At 34.3% G+C, this 22,338-nt stretch overlaps 1 protein-coding gene across 7 annotated transcripts in view; it reads right to left on the reverse strand.

Moving 5' to 3' along the window:
* Positions 1 to 22,338, reverse strand: part of tbc1d5 (TBC1 domain family, member 5) — a 212,981-nt gene that overhangs the window by 43,654 nt on the left and 146,989 nt on the right. For all 7 annotated transcript variants that reach the window (XM_015357494.2, XM_015357495.2, XM_069195066.1 and 4 more), the window contains 2 exons: positions 11,477 to 11,619; positions 6,131 to 6,237 (listed from right to left, as the gene is read on the reverse strand). In XM_015357494.2, the coding sequence (XP_015212980.2) occupies positions 6,131 to 6,237; positions 11,477 to 11,619 (250 nt within the window). The remainder of the gene's footprint in view (positions 1 to 6,130; positions 6,238 to 11,476; positions 11,620 to 22,338) is intronic.

Here is a 22,338-nt window from a genome sequence, read left to right on the forward strand (position 1 = left end):
GTATTACAACTTTGGACCTAATAATCTGTGGTATATGGACAGCTATGATGAACTGAAACTTTATGGGATATAGTGGACTCTGGAATTATTGGCATCTCTTGATAAATATGAGAAAGAAGTATAAAACAAGAAAAGAGTTCATACTGAAATGTATTTCCGACATAAGGAATTTATTATTCTGAATTAATGATTCAATGGAATCAACTAAGACAAAAAACTATTACATTATAAATTATTTACCCCAAAATAAAAGAAACACAATTATTGGCACTCCTATTTTGATTACTTGGTGGAGCCTCCCTTGGCAAAGATAATAGCAGGAAGTCTTTTTCTAATGCTTTATCAGGACGGTGAACAAATTGGGAAGGATTCTAGACTATTCCTCCATGCAGAACCTTTCCAGATCCTTCAGGTTTGTAGGTATGCGCTTATAGACAGCACTCTTCAGCTCAGACCAGGTTTTCAATAGGGTTCAATTCAGGGGACTGAGATGGCCATGGCAAAGCGCTGATTTTCTTTTCTGTCAACCATTTTGTTTTTTATTTTGAAGTGTGTTTTGGATCATTGTCATGTTGAAAGATCCGTCTTCAGCCAAGATACAGCCTCCTGGCAGAGGCAACCAGGTTTTTGGCCAAAATATCCTGATACTTTGAGAATTAATGATGCCATGGATCTTAACAAGGCCCCCAGGACCACCAGCGGCAAAGCAGTTCCAGAGCATCAAAGATCCCCCACCAGATTTTACAGTAGGTATGATGCTCTTTTTGATGTATGCATCCCTCTGCTTATGCCGAACATACCTGTGATGACTGTGGCCAAAAAGTTCAAGTTCAGCACCCTGCTCCCAGTCAAAGTACCAATAGTGTTTGGCCAACTCCGGGTGCTTCAATTTGTTCCTCCACAACATTAGGGGCTTTCTTCTGGCAACCCTTGCAAATAGCTTGCTGGCATGGAGGCGTTGTCTAATAGTCAGTTTTGAGATAGGATGACCCCATGGTGCAACTGATCCTTGTTTTTCTTTAACTGATTTTTCCTTGCTACCCTCACCTGTGCGTGTGGACAAGATGGGCTTGAGTCCTCTTTCTGGCAAATTATGCACCGTTCCAGTGGTGTTTAATTTTTTTATTATTGCTCTGAGAGTCAATATTGGTATTTATAAGGTTTTACTTATTTTTTTTGTACACATTATTTGCTTGGTTTGCTTTTCTGTTGTTAATTCATTGACCTTCCACATACTGATGGATGACAAAAGGTTTTTCTGTGTGTGTTTCATCATTTTTATACCCTAGGGAAACAGGAAGTCACTAAAGTACACACATTAGTTCCTTAAGACAAAACTGAACTCAAACAAGTATAAATATATTATTTTTACAGATGTGTTTGATTGTATTTGAAGGGATCTTGAAAGGTGTCAATAATTTTGGCACCTATGTTTTTCAGGTAAAACAGCATTACGTGTTTATAATTAAAACTTGAAATGAAAAAAATGTTTAAAAAAAAAAGGACAAGTATTCCCCTAACATATGAGTATTAAATATCTGTCTTTATCTATGTGGATTATTTTATTATGTCTTTTTTTCTTCATATGTATCAAGGGGTGCCTTGTATGTTCCGGAGTCCACCGTTTGTATTAACAAAGTGATAGATGGGTTTTCAAGGTACATTATCTGGATGGAAGCCCATAAACAATAATTACTAAGTGTCATTATTTGACAAAGCAACTTGGGCGCAGAGCTTTACAGTCACCTGGCAAGCTTTACAGTCATATGGCATTTCATATGCTGAAGCATGTGCTCCCCTACTAATATATTTCTGATGCCCGTTACAGCGGTCACAACATATCGCTGCTGAGAACCAAGCCAACCAACTTAATATGGCAAATACATTTCTCTTAAAGAGATCCACCATCTTTTGTTTTCATTTGGGGTTAACTAAGATGATAAAAAGCAACACAGTTGTCATGAGAGTTGACAAAAGTTTTATTTCAAATTAATTAAATTAACTGAATTTAAAAATGTACAAAAACTTTTTATGAAAAACAAACGTTCAGGGACTTGTAATTAGGAAGCTAATCAATCAGAGAGGAAACAGATAAATGTCTTATCTGCCTGACATAGTACAGTTTTATCAATCATTAGATCTACTGTACTGTATATGTGTTTACATTTTCAAAAAGACTAATCTTTTTAGAAAAATATGTCAGCCTTACTTTATTTTCCCTAAATGAAGGCAAAAATACAGTATTTTCCCTTATTGAGAAATCAATCATAGCATTGAAAAACTCTTTTTCAGAATATAAAAGAAATGTAGCAAAGAGGTTGTAAAATGTGAGAAGCTCTTCTAGTTTAAGATTTGACATAATGAATATATATGGATTATGGGTTCCAAGATGCAACCTATATACCAAGTACTGAATCTGCTTTTATTACATCGGGTCTAGTGGTTCTACAGATACAGTACGTGTTAGCTTATCCAGTCAGAAGTCGAAACTCATTCAAAAAGGGACTAACAAGACTGAACACAAATTCTAATATCATACTCTGCAAACCATCACTAGAGTGAATTCATACCAATTTCCATCATAATTGGATTAGCAGCTTTCAAGACATAGCTGGAAATGTAATTGTATCATCCATCCATTTCAGCAGGGATTTGAAGTGTTAAATCCAATTTTAAGTTTTTGTCTACCATTTTGGGGATATATGAAACTGTGGACCATATGTCAGTGTCCCTAACACCAAGCAATCCATATTCATAAGGTAGTGTGTTCTATAGAATTCTATCTCAGGGAAGAGGCTCTCTCTGCAAGAATGTACCACATATGATGTTTTTTTTGTCCTTAATCTTGCTGTAACATCTTATTTCAAACACCGATACACTACTTCAACTCCTTAATATGAAACGCGAATGGAATGATTTAAAATCATCGTCAGGTTCACGCCAAGAATGTGAAACTAATCAGCTGAACCCTTGCCATTACAATTTGTGAATAATAAACCAAATAAATAAACCAAATAATCAGCCGGATTTTACAATAAACATATGATTCATCTTAATTTAGGCCACAAAGAAGCACAATAAAAATTTAACATGAAAAGACTTACCAAGTGAATGACACCTTATAAATATTCATACACTTTTAACATTAAACCCTGAGCAAATTTCACCCTGAATTTAATTCAATTATAAATAAATAAAAATGAGTGGCAGAGATAATTGCTAAATTTATTATGGTGTATTTTTCAATCTACATTGATAGAACCAAATACTTTACACTTTTTAAGTTCTGTCCAAATAAATGAACTACTGCATGTAATAGAAAATGTTAGCATTTTTCTTTTATTGCAAGAGTTCAAGATGACTTTTCTGACAGGCTGCAGCATGAACTACAACTGATTAATTAATTTGTATGGGTATCATAAAATAAAAAAAACAAGGTCACTTATTCAATGCATCACTGCTGCTGGTTTGTTAGGAAATTTAATTGTTCAACTTGGCAGGTTAAGATCACTTTAGCTGAAGTTAAGCTTACATCATGAGTCATCTAACAGATACAAAATATAAGGTGACTTCTGAAATGAATGGCAAGGTCAACAAGCAATAAGCTCTTTACAGAACCATCTGTTTTAAGAATACGCATACATACTTTCTAGTGGGCATTCACAGACTTAATGGAAGCTTCATTGCTTTTCTAACAAACACTGCATAGAAGCATCTCTATTTTTGACATGAAGCACAAGAAATGTGTTTTTTTCTTTTACATGTTAATACTAAAGTTCATTTATTTTCCTTTTCATGTTCAATACAAAAACAGTTTCTTTCATGCTTTCCATGAAGTTGAGCAGTTGTCCAAAGACAAATGACATTGTGACCTTTTGCAAATGTCACTGACAGAAGACAACACTGCTAACACACAAAAATACTTAAGAGACATTGCAAAACAATTGCAGAAAATGTGTGTTGTCAGTCTCCCTTCAGTGCTCTTCACTGGCACTAACTTTACAATAAAAATGAACCTCTCACAATGATATGAAAACATAAGGTAAGAAGAGCATTTTAAAGTGGAGACCACTGAGGTATGCAAATACTGTATATAATAAGCCAAAGGTGTGTGTAAAGAGAAATTCCAAGTCATTTGCATAACATTTATTGCCGCCAATAAATGTTTCAAGCACAACACATCCCTCAGTTTAAACTTTATAGTTGTCAGTTAATTCATTTCACAGTTACAGTATGTCCTCTATACAATCACAGAAGGAATTAATACCAGGCAAGTTTTCTTTGAGACATGCACTGTCAAGCCATCTGCTGTGATGCTTCATACTGCAAGATCCTCTAGAATCCACAGGAGAGGTAGTGTCAAATGGAAGACTGAAACAAGCTTACAGTTACCTAGCAAGCTGAAGGAGATACCTTGTTGATCAAATTCACCCCATGCTAGCAGTGCTTGGCCATCACCATGCTTCTGCTAGTGGATTCCTATTCACATTGCTTATCATTTAGACCACATTCTGACTTTATATAAGTGATTTTAATTTAATCAGCTGGAAACAATAATAAGAGGAGTTTGGTAGGATCAGGAAGTCATAAACAGTAATTTCTATGAACATTTCAAATGTGTTGAGTCAAGTGTTAAATGTGGACTGCTACGAGGCACACTGGTGACACTGTTACATCAATCTGCAGGGTATGCCTCTGACTTATATGGGCACTTTAAACACAGCATCTATAAGCATTACCTGCTGGTGATTTTTTTTTAAAAAGATGACCAAAAATCCTTCTTTCTTAGCTTTTCTGAATAACCTATAAAATATTAGGTTATTAACATTAATAATAAAAGGCAAATAGACCAATAACAGAAAGGCCATTTTCAAACATAAGAGTAACAAAAGATTACTTCCTAGACACTTCAGGAAAATAACCACATTGTATGCCAGGAACTGCAAATTGTAATTAAAATGAGTTAAGAAAAAAATACAAAATCATAATCCTAGGGGTACATTCCAATGCAAAGGATATCAGGAAATGTTTAATTTTTTTTTTTAAATATTATTCATTTAAGTCTTAAACAGAGTTTGGGGTGCTAGCAAAATCCAAACAAATTTGTAATATTGGCCTTGATGCAAATGTTAAGTTAGAATGCCTACCAGAGCCTCTTGGGAAAATGCATTCTTACAAAATTAACAGTTAACATGAAAATCGCCGCCAAAACCCTTTCTTGTCAGAAAATGTGCACTCTTGCCTGCAGGTGCTTGAGAACATCTGGCTAGGCAGGAAACACAATATGTTGAAAATACTTGAAATGTTCAGTTTTAATTGGGTTGTGGGAAGGTCTTCTAAATAATGTTCTGGGCCAATTATGACTATCTCCAAAAACTCTCATAAGGACAAGGTACACTCCGCATAAATTAAATATGAATTTACCTTAATGAAATATGTGATGCATATTACAAATGCATGCACGGCTTAAATCACCTTTCTCTGAGTTTATTCGATTTAAAAAAAGATTAGAAAATAAAAACATATAACATATATTTTAGTATACCTGTTTATAACGGATCTTGATCTTTCATGGAGTAATCAACGATCACATCAGAATGCTGTTATCCTTCTACTAGAAATCAAAATTATTCCAGGTATTTTAAATAAATATATAAAATAGGGACCTCAATAACCACTATGCAATAGATCATTAGCATTTTACAAATAGCACAGTGTTGTTGCTTTTCTTATTTCATTTGGGGTTGCAAGTGCAGGTGAATTTGACTCATTCAGTCCTGGGAACACATGGCTACCTGTATGCGTGTCCCCAAGGATCTCTTTATCATGGTGGGCCTGTGGTTTTGCAACCACAGGCCAACCAAGGGAACCCCTTATTAGCTCTTTTTCAACTTTACTTTCAATATTATGCTGTTTATTTGGACTAAACAATGCAATCTGCATTCGTAAACAGCTCTTCTTCTCTTTCTCCTCTGTGCTGCAAAACCAATTGAACCACACTTGTTATTGTTCACATTTATGAATTTTCATCTTAGTAATTAACACACCCATGAAACCTGTAAAATATTTGCAGATGGTGTACACAGGAACATTCAGAAGCAGCTGGAAAAACAAAGAAACAGGACATTACCTTGGGATCTCTGAGGAAAAGAGCTTTTTGAAGGAGGGCATGTATGTCTCCAATAGGAGGGTAGTGCATAAGCAGCCCCAAGCAGGTCTGGTAGTTACTGGCAATCACTGGAATACAGATAAAATACACAACATTTGGAGGAGGAACTACTGTAAGAATTTCTTAGGACATAAACTCTTAAAACTTTTATGTCTGTTATTAAATTATTGTGACAACAGCAGAACATTTTCCCCCCAAAATTAAACCACTTTTTTTACTTTTACATTTACAGTCTACAAGATTCTAACTTTGTCTTTTATTAGCAAAGAAATCAAGGTTTTGCCCAGATTTTCCAACAGAGGTTATACGATTTCAAAACAAAGTTTAGTTACAGAAAAGTAAAAACAACAATATAAGAAGTGGTGAGGAGGTATGTCATTTCTGACATATTCAGTGGGAATAATGCATGTGATTAAAAGAGACAGCCACATAAGATGCTGTGTGAATGAAAACCAGAACTGCAAATGAAGATGAGAAAGACCTCAAGATGTCAAGATGAGGGGATCCACCCACACGCTGCAGATTCCAAATTAAAGCAGATCCTGTACAGTGTATTAACAATTACAGAGATGCTGCGGCCATAGAGAATGCCCAGTCAAAACTTAGCACTGCGGTATACTACAGTTCAGTTCAGTGTATCGCTTTTCGTGTTTTTTTCTTAGTTTAACAATATTAACAATAACATATTTCTAGGCTACATATTTTATATTTTATATATAAGCATATATAAATGTGAAGTGGCTAATAGTTTTGTTTTCTGAAAGGGGGATTACAGTACATGCCATGAATTAAGCCTGAATCAATTAGATTGAAAGATTTTTCATAATACAGTACTTCAAAATATAGTACTGTGACATCCATGTACTAGAAACCTGCTTCTCTAAATCCACTTAAGATGGAATCATGTGTCCAATGGGAAATTATGGCAGCTTAAAATAAAAATAACAAAAATGTTAATAACTATATTATGAACATAAATACAATTTTTACATAGCTGGTAGTCATATCTGAAAATAAAAAGATAAGGTACACGACAGTATTCCACCTTCTTCATAAATATTTTCTGCACTGAATTCTTTAACTCTTGTCAGTTGCTGTCATTGTTTTCTGACATTTTTGACGTGATTGTTTTAACTATTTTCCATTAACATTTGTGAAGTTCAAACTAAAAACAATAAACAGCACATGACTGGAAAAAAAAAATTAACTCCAAGTCTAGGCAGAGCTTTCTGGGAAGTGTAGTTTTTGAAGGCATTGGAAAGACTGGGCCAACTAGATTTATGTTTTACGGCTTATTTTTGGAAACTGATTTTTTTTTTGACATAGCAAGGTACTCGTTTGTCTGTCAACTACGGGTAGCTATAGTGTACTCTTAAGGCAACAATTCCAACTTTTTTCCACCAGCAGCAGACTTTGTAGAAATTATTAAATATCAAGACACATCACTTTCTCAGAAGCCAAAAATAAAAAAACTAAACATTTTAACTGCCCTGTCACAATGTGATAAAGAAAAGCTGACATTCTAACTACCCCTTTGAGGTTTTAGTAAAGTGTTTTGGATCTTCAAGACATTTTTTGTTTTTTGAGTCATATTCTTTTAGTTTTATATGTTTAAAACAATGTATTTCTTATATACTGTATAAGGTTCTTTATACACACACTTGACATCAACTGACAGCACACCGGTGTGTAGCAGCTTAGTGGTTGAGAAAGTTGAGTCTTCACTTCACCACATGGCAATGTTACGGAGTAGTGCAGTCCTACATTTTACAATTGTGGAAAAATGTTGCTCCTGTACACCACAGTGACTATTGCGGCACGCTTATGGATACCTTGCGCATTCTAAATGACTGTGCTACCATAAGGATAAATCACATTCAGATGTACAGCAACTTGCAACAGACATGTTTCTCGATCCAGAGAAAAAGCATTACACTGTACATGCAGCTGAAAGGGTGGTTTGGGAGAAGACACAAGTACTGTAGGTGTTGACCTATACACACACTACAGAACGCACACTGTCTGTGTAGATTCTGACACTAAAGGCATATATTTTAAGTGCACAAAATGTAAATCTAAAGAATATTTAGTTTTAACTGTATATTTAACTGCAGTTGGCAATTTTATTGATTTGATACATGACTTTCAATTAATGCATAAAACTAATCAAATCTGAAAGAGAACTGCATCTTTCCACAGAAAATGGATTATGGGATCCCTTCTTATAACATCAGTGAGGTTAGAAAATTAGTTTCTACATAAAAATTCTGCCTGTCCAAATCGTCTTTACCACAAGCAGTTAAGTTATTTTGATATTACGGGGTTTCAAAGGCTGTTTTGTCATCACAAACTGGCAAATACTGTAACTCACACCTCACACCTGAAGAAGGCTCCACGGCCGAAATGTTGTATTTTCTTTCTTCTCTTTTCAGCATGGAATAAACCTATTACTTGTTCCTTTGCAGCCTACGCATGTTGACGCAGCTACCCACCTGAAATACTGTACTTGTGTCTTTTTAAAAAAAACAAAATCTGAGGCTGGCGTACTGCTTTCAGGGACATGGCCTGAAATAAATTTCTCTGACCCTAATGAACCACACTTAATAGTAAAATGCACTATAAATACAACATTTAATTTATTATAAGATCAATGGTACTGACAAACTCTTTTCTACTCTTTCATGCAGAATATGTAGCTGGATTATTTTCCACAGGCGATGCAATCAATCACTGGAGAAGAACAATACGATCCATCAAAAAAGTAAAAAAAAGGAAAAAGACAAAAGTATTTCTCTGACTACCATAACGACTTGTTAGTGCCACTAATCAAAAATTTTAAAGGTCCTCCTTATCTTTTTTGTACCTTGTTTTTCCTTTTTCAAAATGAAAACACACAAGTGAATCAAATGAATAATTATAATCGGGGTAGGGAAACACTTTATCATCTTCATTTCCGTTGCTGTTCCGACAGCTTGTAATTTCATACATCTGCTTTCATTTGTAAAGTGCTCACTTACCCTCCTTATTCTTTCACCATACTTTTTGTTCTCTTGTGTCTGATTGCTGTATCTTTTCATTCATGTCATTAGTGTATCAATGCATCATTGCTCATCTTTGATTTGTTAGTAATATCTAAGCATTGAACTTATTCAGGCCAGCTTTCAAAAAGACATCTTCAGCTCCTACTATAGGGGCTACATTAACCAAGCTTCTAGGAGGATGGGTTTATTCACTTTAGGCAAAAATAAAAGGTTGTTATGAGCACATCTCTTACGTCCTATTAGGTGTAATTCAAAGTATTTATGAATTTGGAATTAAAAAAACAAGGTTGTGCAATCAGGGTGTAACATGTTTAGTGCACTAAGCCTTTTAAATAGAGAGCTACACACCTTACACCATGGGAGTTGTACGGAAGGAAACTGTTATTTTAAAAAATACAATAGTTTGTCTAGCAGTAGGTCCATGCATATGCAACTTAAAATACGAAATAGACAACAAACTCCAACTGATACCTAAAATTATCCTGCAGGAATAAAAGGCCTTGATCCAGAAAGATTTTTTAGTGCCTCCAGGATTTGTGTGTCTCTACTGTCTATTCTTCTAGTATGGGGCTAGTGAATTGTGAAATTCAGAAGGTTTATTTTGGAGAAAATGACCCCTTGTGGTCAGGAACTCCATGGCTGTGGAGGAATGTGTAAACTGCACAGCATTGAAGGACACACTATTCAGTGACTGAAAGCTTTGACACAAAGAAAAAGTCTCACTGAAATTGTTTGTCATTTCTCATTATGGAAGTAAATATGTAAAGACAAAGGGAAAAACAGGGAAAAAGCTGTTAAAGAAAATAAATAAGGTTAAAACAATAACATACTGAACATATTGAAAAACTGACAGGAGTTACTTAGGAAACCTTTTTCTCCAACCTCTTCAATTTATGTTTTATGTAAGGCTTTTCATGGAACTGCATATCAAAGCAAAAACAAAAATACAGCATAAGAATTGTCTAAAATAACTGTCCTATCATTTTTAACAACTGCTGACCGCTGAACTAGGAAACACGCACATCATAATACTTCAGTAGGTACTTCAGCAGGTAAGTAAACAGATAGGCTAAAGACAAATGTCAGAATAACTTAATGAGTGACCAAGTACTTCTGTCTGTCATTATACATTTCTGCTCTACTCAATCTCACCAGAACTACCAGTTAACATCCTCTGGGAGGCAGGTTATGCGACAGCTTATTCCCAGAAGTTTGTGCTGATGCTGCAGCATGATGCAACAAAGGGGCTGCAGCAAAAGGTTGATCTTCACAGTCAGTTAAGCAGTCAGCTCTTTATACTTAGATGTGCGATTGTTTGTCCCTTAATCTGCTTCACTGACATATTATCTGTTCAACCGAGAGGTGTTCTCGGTACAAATAAATCAAAGGCAGTTCTAACTGAAAACCTGAAAACTACATAGTGGGCGAAACACTGACAATTGTCTTTGTCAGTACAGCCGGTGATTCTGTTGTGAAGCAAGTCACATACGTGGATAGAATTGCTTATCTTTGTTTTTAAAAATCCAAAATGGGACCGTGTAGGCTCTATATGATAGCTAATTATTTTAAATGTTTAATTTAATTAGTTAATATCTGATTAAAATATAAAAGCACTGTTATTGAACAGACATGCTTTTTTAAAAAAAAGTTCTTGGTGTTAAACTGTTTATAAAGTTCTGGATTGACTTTGCATTAGAGACAAAATTACAGCTTCACTTATTGACCTTTTTGATGGGTCCATAGGAAGAATACAATAATCTAGATACTATATTCTGATAAACAAAATTGAAATTTATATTTTTCAAATTGCTAAGGCAAAACAGCTATATATAGTCTTTGTTCATGTCAGAAAATCAAGAAAACATAATGAAGGAAGTTAACATTCACATGTGACGAGACATTTCAGACTGTCAATTTTAAGGAGCAAACATTTATGTAAAACAATTTCTCACACTATTAACACAATCTACTGATCTTCCTTATGGAGTTTGTATTTTACAATACAAATAAATAAAAAGAACACAAGAGATGGGAATATTGGTAGAATGAAACTGAAGAAAGTTGGTCAAGTCTGGGTTAGTCTTTTACCAGTAGGTGGTGTACTTATCACACATTAGAGCACAGAAAGTCTATCTTAGAAACGAGTTGTATGAGTCAATTGTGAGAAAAAATCCACTTTATCATGGACTTTAACTACAAATTGACATATGCTTGTAAATATATTTGGTTACATTAGTGCTTCTTTGGTAAATAAAGTCATACTCACAAGCATCTCTGATGTACAGAAGCATGGCTACAAAAATGTAGTCAACTAAATCCAAGGTAATACTGTCGGCAAAAAGCGCATCCCAGACAACAAGCAGATCTTGAAGAGGAAATTCTCTCCCAAACAGCAATCTGACCCATCGGCTGCAAATCAAAAACACAAAACAATCAAAAACACTCTTACAAGTGCAAAAAGAGCGATTCATACTGCTAATGTTGTCTGTGTTAATTAAAAAATGCTCTTACAGTTAACACCTTTCAAATTCACGCATATTTTTGGCACTCCCTGTTATAAAAATAAGCAACATCCCTATTTTTGGCAATATATTTCTTCTTTCACTCCATACATAAATTTGTATAATTTCACCAGCAAGTGTAGCTCTTAAAATCTTATCAGGCACATAAACAAAAATTCCCTATACAGTATACACTATAAATGTATACTAGTGGAAAAATAAAACAAAAATGACTGAAACCAAATCTAAACCTGGTTAAAAGAACCCAACCCAACATTAATCTGTGAACCCAACAGCTAAACTAAAATTCCAACTTAACGCAACTTTTTACACAAAAAATTACTGTCATTCTTTCACCAAATTACTCTTATTACTCTATATTATATCTTTGTAAAACCTGAAAAAGAAATCCTCACAGACATTTTCTTGACACAGGGCATACTGACAAGTTAATTTTTTTTAGAATTAGTACAGAAAACCTTATGGTGGTTATATGTGACTGCATTAAGATGTCTCATATCAATTAAAACAAAGGAACTCAATTTTAAAACAAGTATTTCATTGTAACTACAATTTACTGGCAAAACAAAAATAACCAAATTATGATCTAATTGTAATTGTCAGTAATAAGCAAATTATTGTGCATCATAAAACCTATTTTACGATGACAGAAAGGGTAGAGTGTGTCATTTAGTTCACAGCTCTTATGACCTGGCTTTGGTTTTCACAGCAGTGGCTTCTGTGTGAAGTGTGCATGTTATCTCTATGTCCTGTACAGGGTATAATGGCATTTCTAATTTGCCACTGTCTGTGGACATGGCCTACAATGTACTGGTAATGTATACAGGGCGTAGACCTGCCTCGGTCCGGTTCATCCAGGACAGAATCTGGATTGTTAAGACTCTAGCTGGGAGCGCATAGTTGGAAAGATTACAGTATGTTGTAAATTACAGTTGTCAAGCAAGATAATATAGATATTTTAAAATCTATATTCTGAATAAACAGCAAATATGGAAAGAAACCCCACAATAAACCACTGAAGGAACGCCTTAAAGAGCTGAGTGTGCACTGTATTTAATTAAAAATACATGGTTTAGCCAGGTATTACTAGCACACTGTGCCACAGAATATTTTCCATGTTTACCTCATCATATTAATACCCACTTAACAGGTGTTTCTTTCCCAGACCGTCATATCTTAGTGAACAGCTGGAACGAAGCAAAACTCTTTCTCTTCGTACAAAACTCTTAATTCAGATTTAATTCACTAGCACACCAATAAATCATAATATTAATTTAATAGTTCAGGTGGGTAGCTGCGTCAGCATGCGTAGGCTGCAAAGGAACAAGTAATAGGTTTATTCCATGCTGAAAAAAAGAAGAAAGAGAACACAACGTTTCGGCCGTGGAGCCTTCTTCAGGTGTGTCACACACCTGAAGAAGGCTCCACGGCCGAAACGTTGTGTTCTCTTTCTTCTTTTTTTCAGCATGGAATAAACCTATTACATATTAATTTAATAGCCTCTCTAGGTAACTGTATTGTTACTCATTTTTTATAAAATATATCATTGTACCCTTTTTGTTATATTTGTCCATTAACATTCTTTTCAAATACAGACAATAATGTTACATGACTTTTTCAGTACAGCATACACAAAATGTTTTTGTTGACATTTTATTATTTTCTGCAATACAGTGTATTCTGCATGTTGTCATGTGTGGCGTTCGACACGATGCTCTGGCTTCCTCTCATCTTTGGCTAGTTTCATCTGTTTCTAAATTGGCCAAGTGTGCTTCTGTACATTTATATCCAGTGATAGATTGACGTCATTGTGCTGTATACTCGGTTGCCTATAGTTATTACCATAAGTAAGTGGCTATCTAATGCATTGATGAATAAATGGATGGATATATAAGAGTGCAAATGTATAAACAAGCTAAGATTTTATTAAGATTTTAAGGTTACATCATCATTGTTTATAGATACATGCCTATAGAAAGATGATGCTAACAACTGCATGTAGTTACTTTAACCAGCATAAAGAGTATAATATATACCTTTAAACCGTGATGATGCAGGGGGATGTTCACAAGTGTGGACATCTAGAGAGAGTCAATGCTTTGGTGTGCTTCAACTACAGTATACTGTAACTACTACTGAAGATGGAATGGCCAGCTGTAACTAGTTTTTTCTCATATTGCAGTAGGGCTGTTCATGAAATACACTAGCTTTGTTAATGTGCTGTTTAATAAACATCTTATCTTCACATAAATGTTTTAGAAATGTGATATTAGGTAAAAATCAGTAACTGCACTGTTACCTTTGGATAATCTCCACTTAAATTGTGCATTTTAATTGTGCATTTTTGTTTGTACTACTGGTGACACTTCATTTTTTCTGTTTATTATATGATTGTTATAAAAGGATTTGTGTCAATAAAATCCCAGTTAGAAAGAGTTTCTGGCTAGAAGCAACTATCAGTGTAAGAAACTGTGAAAAGCAGATATAACACACCATGTTTGGCAAGGAAATATCCACAATACTTGTTTTAAAAACACATCTGACATGAAACCAATTCAAAGCTAAAAACACAGCTATGTCTTGAAGTATACAAAGGTAATATTTAGTATTGCTACATTAGGTTTCAGTTACCTTCTAAAAAATATATTTTATTTTCTTTTGATCTGTTTTACAAAAATATATCTCTGTACCTGAATTAATATAAAAACACTATAATTAACTGTATCTTTTAGATTTTCATGACATTTATTAACCTTACTGTAAGGTTAAGTAATAAAAACTAATGTTGTAAGTTCTGGTCTTCCCTATATTTTATTGCTCTGGCAGTAAAAACTTAAAGGCCTTCTTGATTCTGAAATATTCAAATCCTGCATGGAGCTGGTAGGAGGCAGCTGGAGTGATATACCCAAGAAATAATTAAAGTAATAAACAATTTCATTAATGTCATCCCTATTAAATATCAGAAGAGAGAAACTTCTTACAATAATTGAAAAAAACATACACATAACCATACAGTCCCTTGGCTTTCAAATTGCTAATCTGGTGTTTTAAGCATTCCATCTGAGCCATGGAAGTCATTGGTGCCAGTACTTCTATTACTGCACTGCTCTGAACTTATGAATAAGTAAGAGTTTGGACCTTCACACCTCATTGCCGTTTTGAAATTTAAAGCAAACTATATTCAAAGAGTACAATTTACTTATAAGATAGAAAGATCTAGAATATCGGATAAGAATTACTGATTACAGTCTTAGAATTGTCAGATGCTTAGTCAGAAACAAGATAAACATTTTGTCTTCAACAAATTGAAATAAATCTCATAAGGTCATTCAGAAAATTATACATTATAAGTCTCAAAACAGAACTAATCAGGTATGTAGCAACTAATTTGTATTTATTATTAAGGGTTATAATATGTAAAAATATAACAAAAATCACAAAAGCATAATACTTTGCTTCTAAGTAACTAGTTCAACAATTTTAACTGTATTGTCACTCTTTGATGAGTGCCAGCTAACATTACTGTTCAACTGGAACTGTATAATGTGTGAAATATTAATTGAGAATTTGTTTACAGTAACGTTGTTAAACCATAAAAATACATTTAGACCTCCTGCAACCCTAAAAAGTAGCCTACAAGAGACCAATTCTCAAATTTTAGTAGGTGATGTGACTGCCAATGAAAAATAATCAGTCCAAGTTTTTATTCGGTCTCATATGCACTTAATATCCTCCGTGGAAGACTCATATTTTTGTTTTAATACAATTTTATGCAGTTTTGGATTTTTGTAATGTAATACAAATTAACAACATATTACAAAAAAGAACCACCAGACTCAAAATCACTATCTTTTGACTTATTACACATACAGCATAGACAGAGGAGAGTTAAATAAAAAAAGTTAATTTTCTTGATCATATAGTATACAATGCCAAAGCCAATTAAAATTAAGAATGTTTTAGATTCCCAATTATTTTCCAGGCAGATGAACTGCATGCACAATAATTTATCTGTTAGTGTCTCTCACAAAATTATCCACCACCACTCACACAATGGTAAGGGGCCAGCAGAGCACTTAGAAGAATTAGTTTCTTTACTTGCCCACCTGTCTGGTTATTCCCTCTAGACTTTTTAAGTTTGTATAATTCTCCCTCTATTGGGAAATAATTAACACTCCAGTTTTAGATTTTATGGTAAAAAAACAGCTGTTTTTCCTAATTTTCAAAACATTACCTCTGTGGTAAATCTGAGGAAAAAAGAAGGCTTGTACATACTTTGTATCAGTAACAGCTGTTTCCCTGCCTACATTCTGCTTATTCTGCAAAAGTATTCAAGCTATTCAACAACAACCAGAACATATAAGAAAAAAAAACTTTTTGCAAAACAAAACAACTATTTCTTGCAGTACAATCTGATGTGTTGACAGGACTACTGACTAACCTGTTGACAGGTTAGACACAATGCTCTGTTGGATTTAGTGCTGAAAAAAGGAAAAGAGAAAATAATCATCCGGGGAAAACAGAAAAGCGGGAAGTGGAATGAGTAATTTGTGTCAGTTTATCCGGTGGATACATTCGTATTCAAGCTTACGATATACTATATGATATTCAACACAGAAAAAAGGTTGAAAAGAGACGTACAGTGATATGAAAGACATGTAAGGGGAATCAAAATACTTCTAAGCATTTCTTTAAAAAATGATACTGCGAACTTAAATTCTGTTCACTTAAACATGATATTACATACAATATACAAAAATGATAGTACTAACTTTTAACTCCTATGCTAGTTAATACATTTTATAAATCTTACTTTTTTTATTCTCTGAGATTATTTCATTTGGAAATTATTATTGAGTGTCTCCTTATTTTTCATATATATTTTACAGATCCTCAATTTGGAATTGCTTATTGTAACTGATTCATAATTAATGGCCACAACATTACTTCAGGAATATTAAGAGTGAGGGCAGAGCATGTGTTCCTCCATAAATAGGTAAGTCGCTTGTCATTTGCACACTGCAGGAATTGGAGAGAGTGATGCAGCCACTGCTGACCACTGTGAAATGTTTCAGGAGCCTGTTAATCCACCTTGGTCATTGTTGCACAGGAAGCGCAGAAATTGCACTCAAAATCCCAAAGGCCCAAGCAGTGCTTGGTTATTTGTACACCCTGTCACTTGAAGAATTCCAGTCAAACCTGGCTAATCATATAGTACAGACTCAAATGTTCTATTAAAAACCATTTATGTAAACATCACATGAGGAAAAATATGTCTCCTGGCCGTTGAAACCTTATAAAATATCCAGTGATTTCCCTGCTGCTGTATGCTTATTCAAACAGGCAGAAGGGTTTTCAGAATCTATTTCAGCAATCAGTTTCTCAAATAATCTAACCAGAAACAACAGAACATGCACATTACAAAATATAGCAAAACATAATGCCATGAAAAAGTAGAACAGGACAAGGGAATTATTTTAAATCCTTTCTTTTATAAATTACCGTATCATTTTTGTTCCAACAAAATAGGAGCACTACTATAATAATATGATGTCCGATTTCTCATAAGAAAATAAAACCCATCAATTTGTAAAGACATGAGTAAGTATAAAACCTATCAACAGATAAATAAGAGAAATGCAGAATACTAACATCTATTCAATCAAGTCAATGTTTCTAAAAAAGTTGTATATTTCATTTTTATGTCTTTTCTGCATTTACAGGCTATTTTTATGAACATCTTTCTTTATTCACAAAAATACGTGTTCATTCTACTGTATCCTCAAAAGAATATGAAAGAGAACATGGCTTTAACATACGCCCAGTGCACAATTCTTCCGTTATGTTACCAACATTGACTTTTCTTCATTACGATGAAAAAGATAGGTCATCCTGACCTCTTCATTATCAATAAAAGGGAAGTTTGATATCCATTCCTTAAATCTGAAACTAAATTGCCTGGAGATTCTGAATAAATAGTAATGGCACAAGAATCATTTCAAGGGTATTTTACCAAGCAAATGTCAGACCCAATGCATCATGTTTGCAGTGCCATCTGAGAGCAAAGGATTCAGAATATCAGGTTCATCTTCCTTTTGCAAAATAAAGCATGCCACACCAGAAAAATAGCTAATTTATACCAGCAACATAAATACACAGTTTTAAATCTGGAGTCTACAATAGTTCTGTAAAGAGTATGTACTTAGAGGCATATTAAACTCTGGTTTAATAATGAACAAAAGAAAGCCTACTGGACCTACAATGAATTCAACTTTGTTAATACAGGATCTTCTCCAGGAGCTAATGACTTAGCAGCCCTTTTCACTTTTTAAAAATAGCAAGCAGTGTGTGCAGTGGCCTCATTTAGCTACCTTTGTGCCCTATATCACTCCAGGTAGCAACTGAGACCCTGGTGACAAAGAAGTAATTCATTAATTATCCACAGTATTTGCTGCAGAGTAGAGCACTAAACAACAGAGAAAGGAAAGTGTGACTGCAGTTCTTTTGGGTCTCTGTTTGAAGAGTGCATGGCAGAGGCAAGCGATGCCTATGCTGTTACTAATTATTCCAATTATCATGGCACACTATGAAAACTTGATTAATAACAGTGAAGATATTGTTGTGGCAATTAGCCATATGGTTATGGGACTTTATTCTGTCACGATTTAGCCATTAGCATCTACTTATGTTTGTCAGAACCGTGCATCCGTGACAAGCTGAAGTTCTGCTCACCTTGTTGAGTCCCCTGTGAGCTGCACTAGAGAAATGTTTATTCCTTGGAGCTCCTTGCCTGACTAAATTTTTCATGTGGCATCCGGTCTGACTAGGGACAAATGTCAAATAACGTATGAGACAGCCCATCAAACCTGCCGCTTTCTGAAAAGGTACTTAGTAAATTACCTGTCAAAGCGCACTACTTTCACAAAACATTTGACCAGTGAAATTAGTGTCACTGACTTACATTTACTTAACATTAAACGATTTCTACACAGATTTTCCTTGTTAGGACCTGTTGAAATCCTCCAGATGGCAATAAAAATGCATAAGGTCTTCTGAACCCAGGGAAAAACAAACCACTTAGAGAAAAAAAAATGTAGGTTTGCTGTTACAAACCAGATACACCAACGACAAGCAGAATTAAGATCATCCTCCCATATCAGCCACCTCAGTTTTCTCAAATACTGTACTACATTAAAATAATGTTCTTTATTGTTATTTCTAACAGAAATGACAGGAAATACACCTAAAAGTTATAAATCTCGAATCATTCTTCATAAAACATTTAATAATAGCTTGCTTAACAGGCTTAAAATGTGCTTCAATACAAATCATACACATGGAAGAGCTAGAAAGGCAAGAAAATGCATGAAATAGTGAACCACTTAGCTGTCTCTATAAAATAGGTTATGATGCTCAGTTTCTGCTGAATCCTTCAAAAAACTTTCCTTAAATAAAAATATACTTAGAGGAAATGCAGCAAATTGCTATATAGGAAGTATTAAAGAACAAAATAGAAAAATGCAACCATTAGGACTAAATGCTTCATATCTGGCAGAAAAGATACATCTAGATGAATTTCATTTTTACTATCATTAAATCTAAATTGTTTACTCTGCAAACATATTTTTAAAACAAAGTCTTCAGAAAGAAATATTTTCTTTTAACAATGCATGTAGCTAAACTATATTACTGCATTTACTGCAATCTAAAAAAAAAATCCAGTGCCTATTTAGCGTGGGTTGCCAAAGCACACCATGATAAGATTATTTAATTAAAGCTCTGGTGATTTATGACCCAACACTTCCATACTCCTGCACATATGGAGATGCCTAGCAGAGAAGGAGCAATGTGAAGAGCTAATATGGGTAAATGATATGTTATTAAAAGGCTCAACAGAAGCTCAGAAGAAACACATTTGGTGTCACTACAGGTTTAGGATAGAAACATTAGTCTATCGTCTGACAAAAGAATTATACGACACCACAGATGCTAGTTGACTTGCAACCCCTCCAATTCTAAGAAAGTTTACTGAACAGACTAGTCAATGCAATTCGCATTCATAATGGCTTTGAATATTACATTTGAACCTCATCTGCATGTTACAGAATCTAATAAGCATAAGTTATCTGACACAACTGCTTACTGGTAAGTGAACTGATAATTCACTTACTATATTTAAGCTTTTGGTAATGTATTAATAGTTCTTTTTTCTGTGCTTTATTTTTTAGAGAATGTGGAAGAGTCTGATACTGCAACATTTGGAGACTATTAAGATTCTCCATTGCTCCTCATTTACACTTTAAGTGGAACACTTCAATTGTAATTTAAAGACTAATCCTTAATTTACTTTTGAATTGTATGAAAACATAGGAATAAGTGTTACAAATGGGAGAAGGCCATTTATCATCCATCTATCACAGCTACTGTATAATAAAAACACCAGGATTATATCAACTAAGTTCAAATTTAGAAAAGGCAATTCTGTCTGTTTGATACTGAAGCATGGGTGGCCTAATGTATACCAAATTTGGTGGCCACAGTTTACACCCGGACAATAGACTCCAAAACAAAAGAACACTCTACAATTCAGAATAATTAAGCATGTTGTTTTACTTACACTACAGGGATACAAAAGGCAGAATCACAGGACATAACTAAAGTGTGTTTGTATCATGCCTGACAACAGCCAATTATCCTTAACCTTTCACAAGGGATGTATTCAGAAATTGAATTAACTGGAATAGCATCAATTCACATTAATCAGGTCCTGCTAAGGCCTTCGCAAATAAAAAAGTGTTTGTGGCAATCACTGCTCCTAGACTGTAGGTTGTGATACTACTTTTTTAAAATGATAAATCATGATATTACATATGCATAGAACACTACAATTTGCATTGCTGAATCCCTCTGATTTTCAAGTTATAGCAAATAGTCAATCACACAGACCGTATGGTGAAGCTTTCTACGAAGCTATTAATTTTCCATTTTCAAATTGGCTAATTTTATTTTTAAGGATTTTTTATTTCCTTTTTGTTAACTACAAATGCATAGACTTAAGAGTTCTGCTGTGCGTTCTGAAACTGACAGGCTCCCCTAAGGGCAGCAATAACTATAGTTAATGGTACTGCAAATACACTTGCTATGATCAAAAAAATGTATATTAATGTTCACTTTATAAATCCAAGATATGTGTAGTCCATCCCTTCATGCCATGCCCAAGGCAGTAAAGGTCACATCTGAACCACTCATCACTTATACCCAGTTGCATATTGTGCATGATCAAGCTCATTGTTGTCTTTACCCTTGAGGAGACTGGCACTGCAACAGCTATCTACTTTCACTGAAAAATTGTGAACAACGGATTCAGCTACAGCAGACAAAACCAGACAGAAGACAAATGAGAACCAACCAACAAAGTTCAAAGTAGTCCAGAATTGCGATCCTAAATCTAGAAGTCTCAAAGTCAGCTTGCTGAGCCCCATAAAACCCATACAACAGCTCACAAAGGGTCAATACAGGTTATCAAATCAATCGTATTTGTGTGGTTTCTATTTAAGGTAATTAATGTATAACCTCAACATTTCTAATATGTTTTCTGTCCTGTCTGAAATTAATTGTATTTTTTTTTATTAAACAATGAACCAAAAACATTACCCATCATTAGATCAGAAATACAACCAACAGCCACCCACTCAGTCTGAAGTGAGTCTCAGAGACTCAGTTTGGTGTTTTGATTGATATTGTATTAATTCTATGTTTCAGTGATGTGAACTACAACTGTGAAAAACAAGTTTGTGTAACACATAAATAAGACTCGGAATTCACAAAGAGTTTGCCTGGAAGTGAAGTGTAATTCAATACACTTCATTTGTGTTCTATACTGAACTGCTAAATTCTTGACTGAATTAAGTGAAGGTTTTGTCAGGTTAAGGTAAAAATTTGCGGGTTGATTACAATATAATCTACAAGAAAAATCAAATTTATATTAATTTGATTTATGTTAAAACATTAAGGGAGGCACAAAGATCTTGAGGCTGGAGAGTCTGTTACAAGGTTTTGGCTTTTGACCAGGAAGAATATTGCAATAAAGGAGAGACTGGTTGGTGATACCAAAAATACAAGGTGGTCACTAACTAGCTATTGCTGTACTACTCCAACAACAAAAGATGCAAACTAATATTATAATGACTTCTCCATGTACAGTTCTTGTACACTCTGGGAAAACCCAGCATGCGTGACTAGAGTGATCTGCTTTATTTCATTCATCACAGCGCCACACACATATAAGGAGCGATAACACTGCCATATGAGTAGTTCTCTTGTGCCAGATTGTTAAGGTGATAACCATGCTACCTTCAACCACAACTTTATCAATAATGACATCCAGTATATGTCTGCATTTCTGATTATGCTTAAACTTTCTTGATGGTGACATGGAAACACAAGAGTCTAAACTTCATATTTGTGAAAAGCTTCTGTATTAAATTGGTTTTTTTCAGTGCATATTCTAAAAGGTGAAATTGACTTTTAATTTATATTCAATACGCACAATTAGGTAGAGAAGCAAGAAACTGCTATGATGAATGAATAATTAAATAAACTTTGA

The sequence above is a fragment of the Lepisosteus oculatus genome, chromosome 10 (assembly GCF_040954835.1).
Source record: "Lepisosteus oculatus isolate fLepOcu1 chromosome 10, fLepOcu1.hap2, whole genome shotgun sequence".
NCBI classification, from domain to species: domain Eukaryota; kingdom Metazoa; phylum Chordata; class Actinopteri; order Semionotiformes; family Lepisosteidae; genus Lepisosteus; species Lepisosteus oculatus.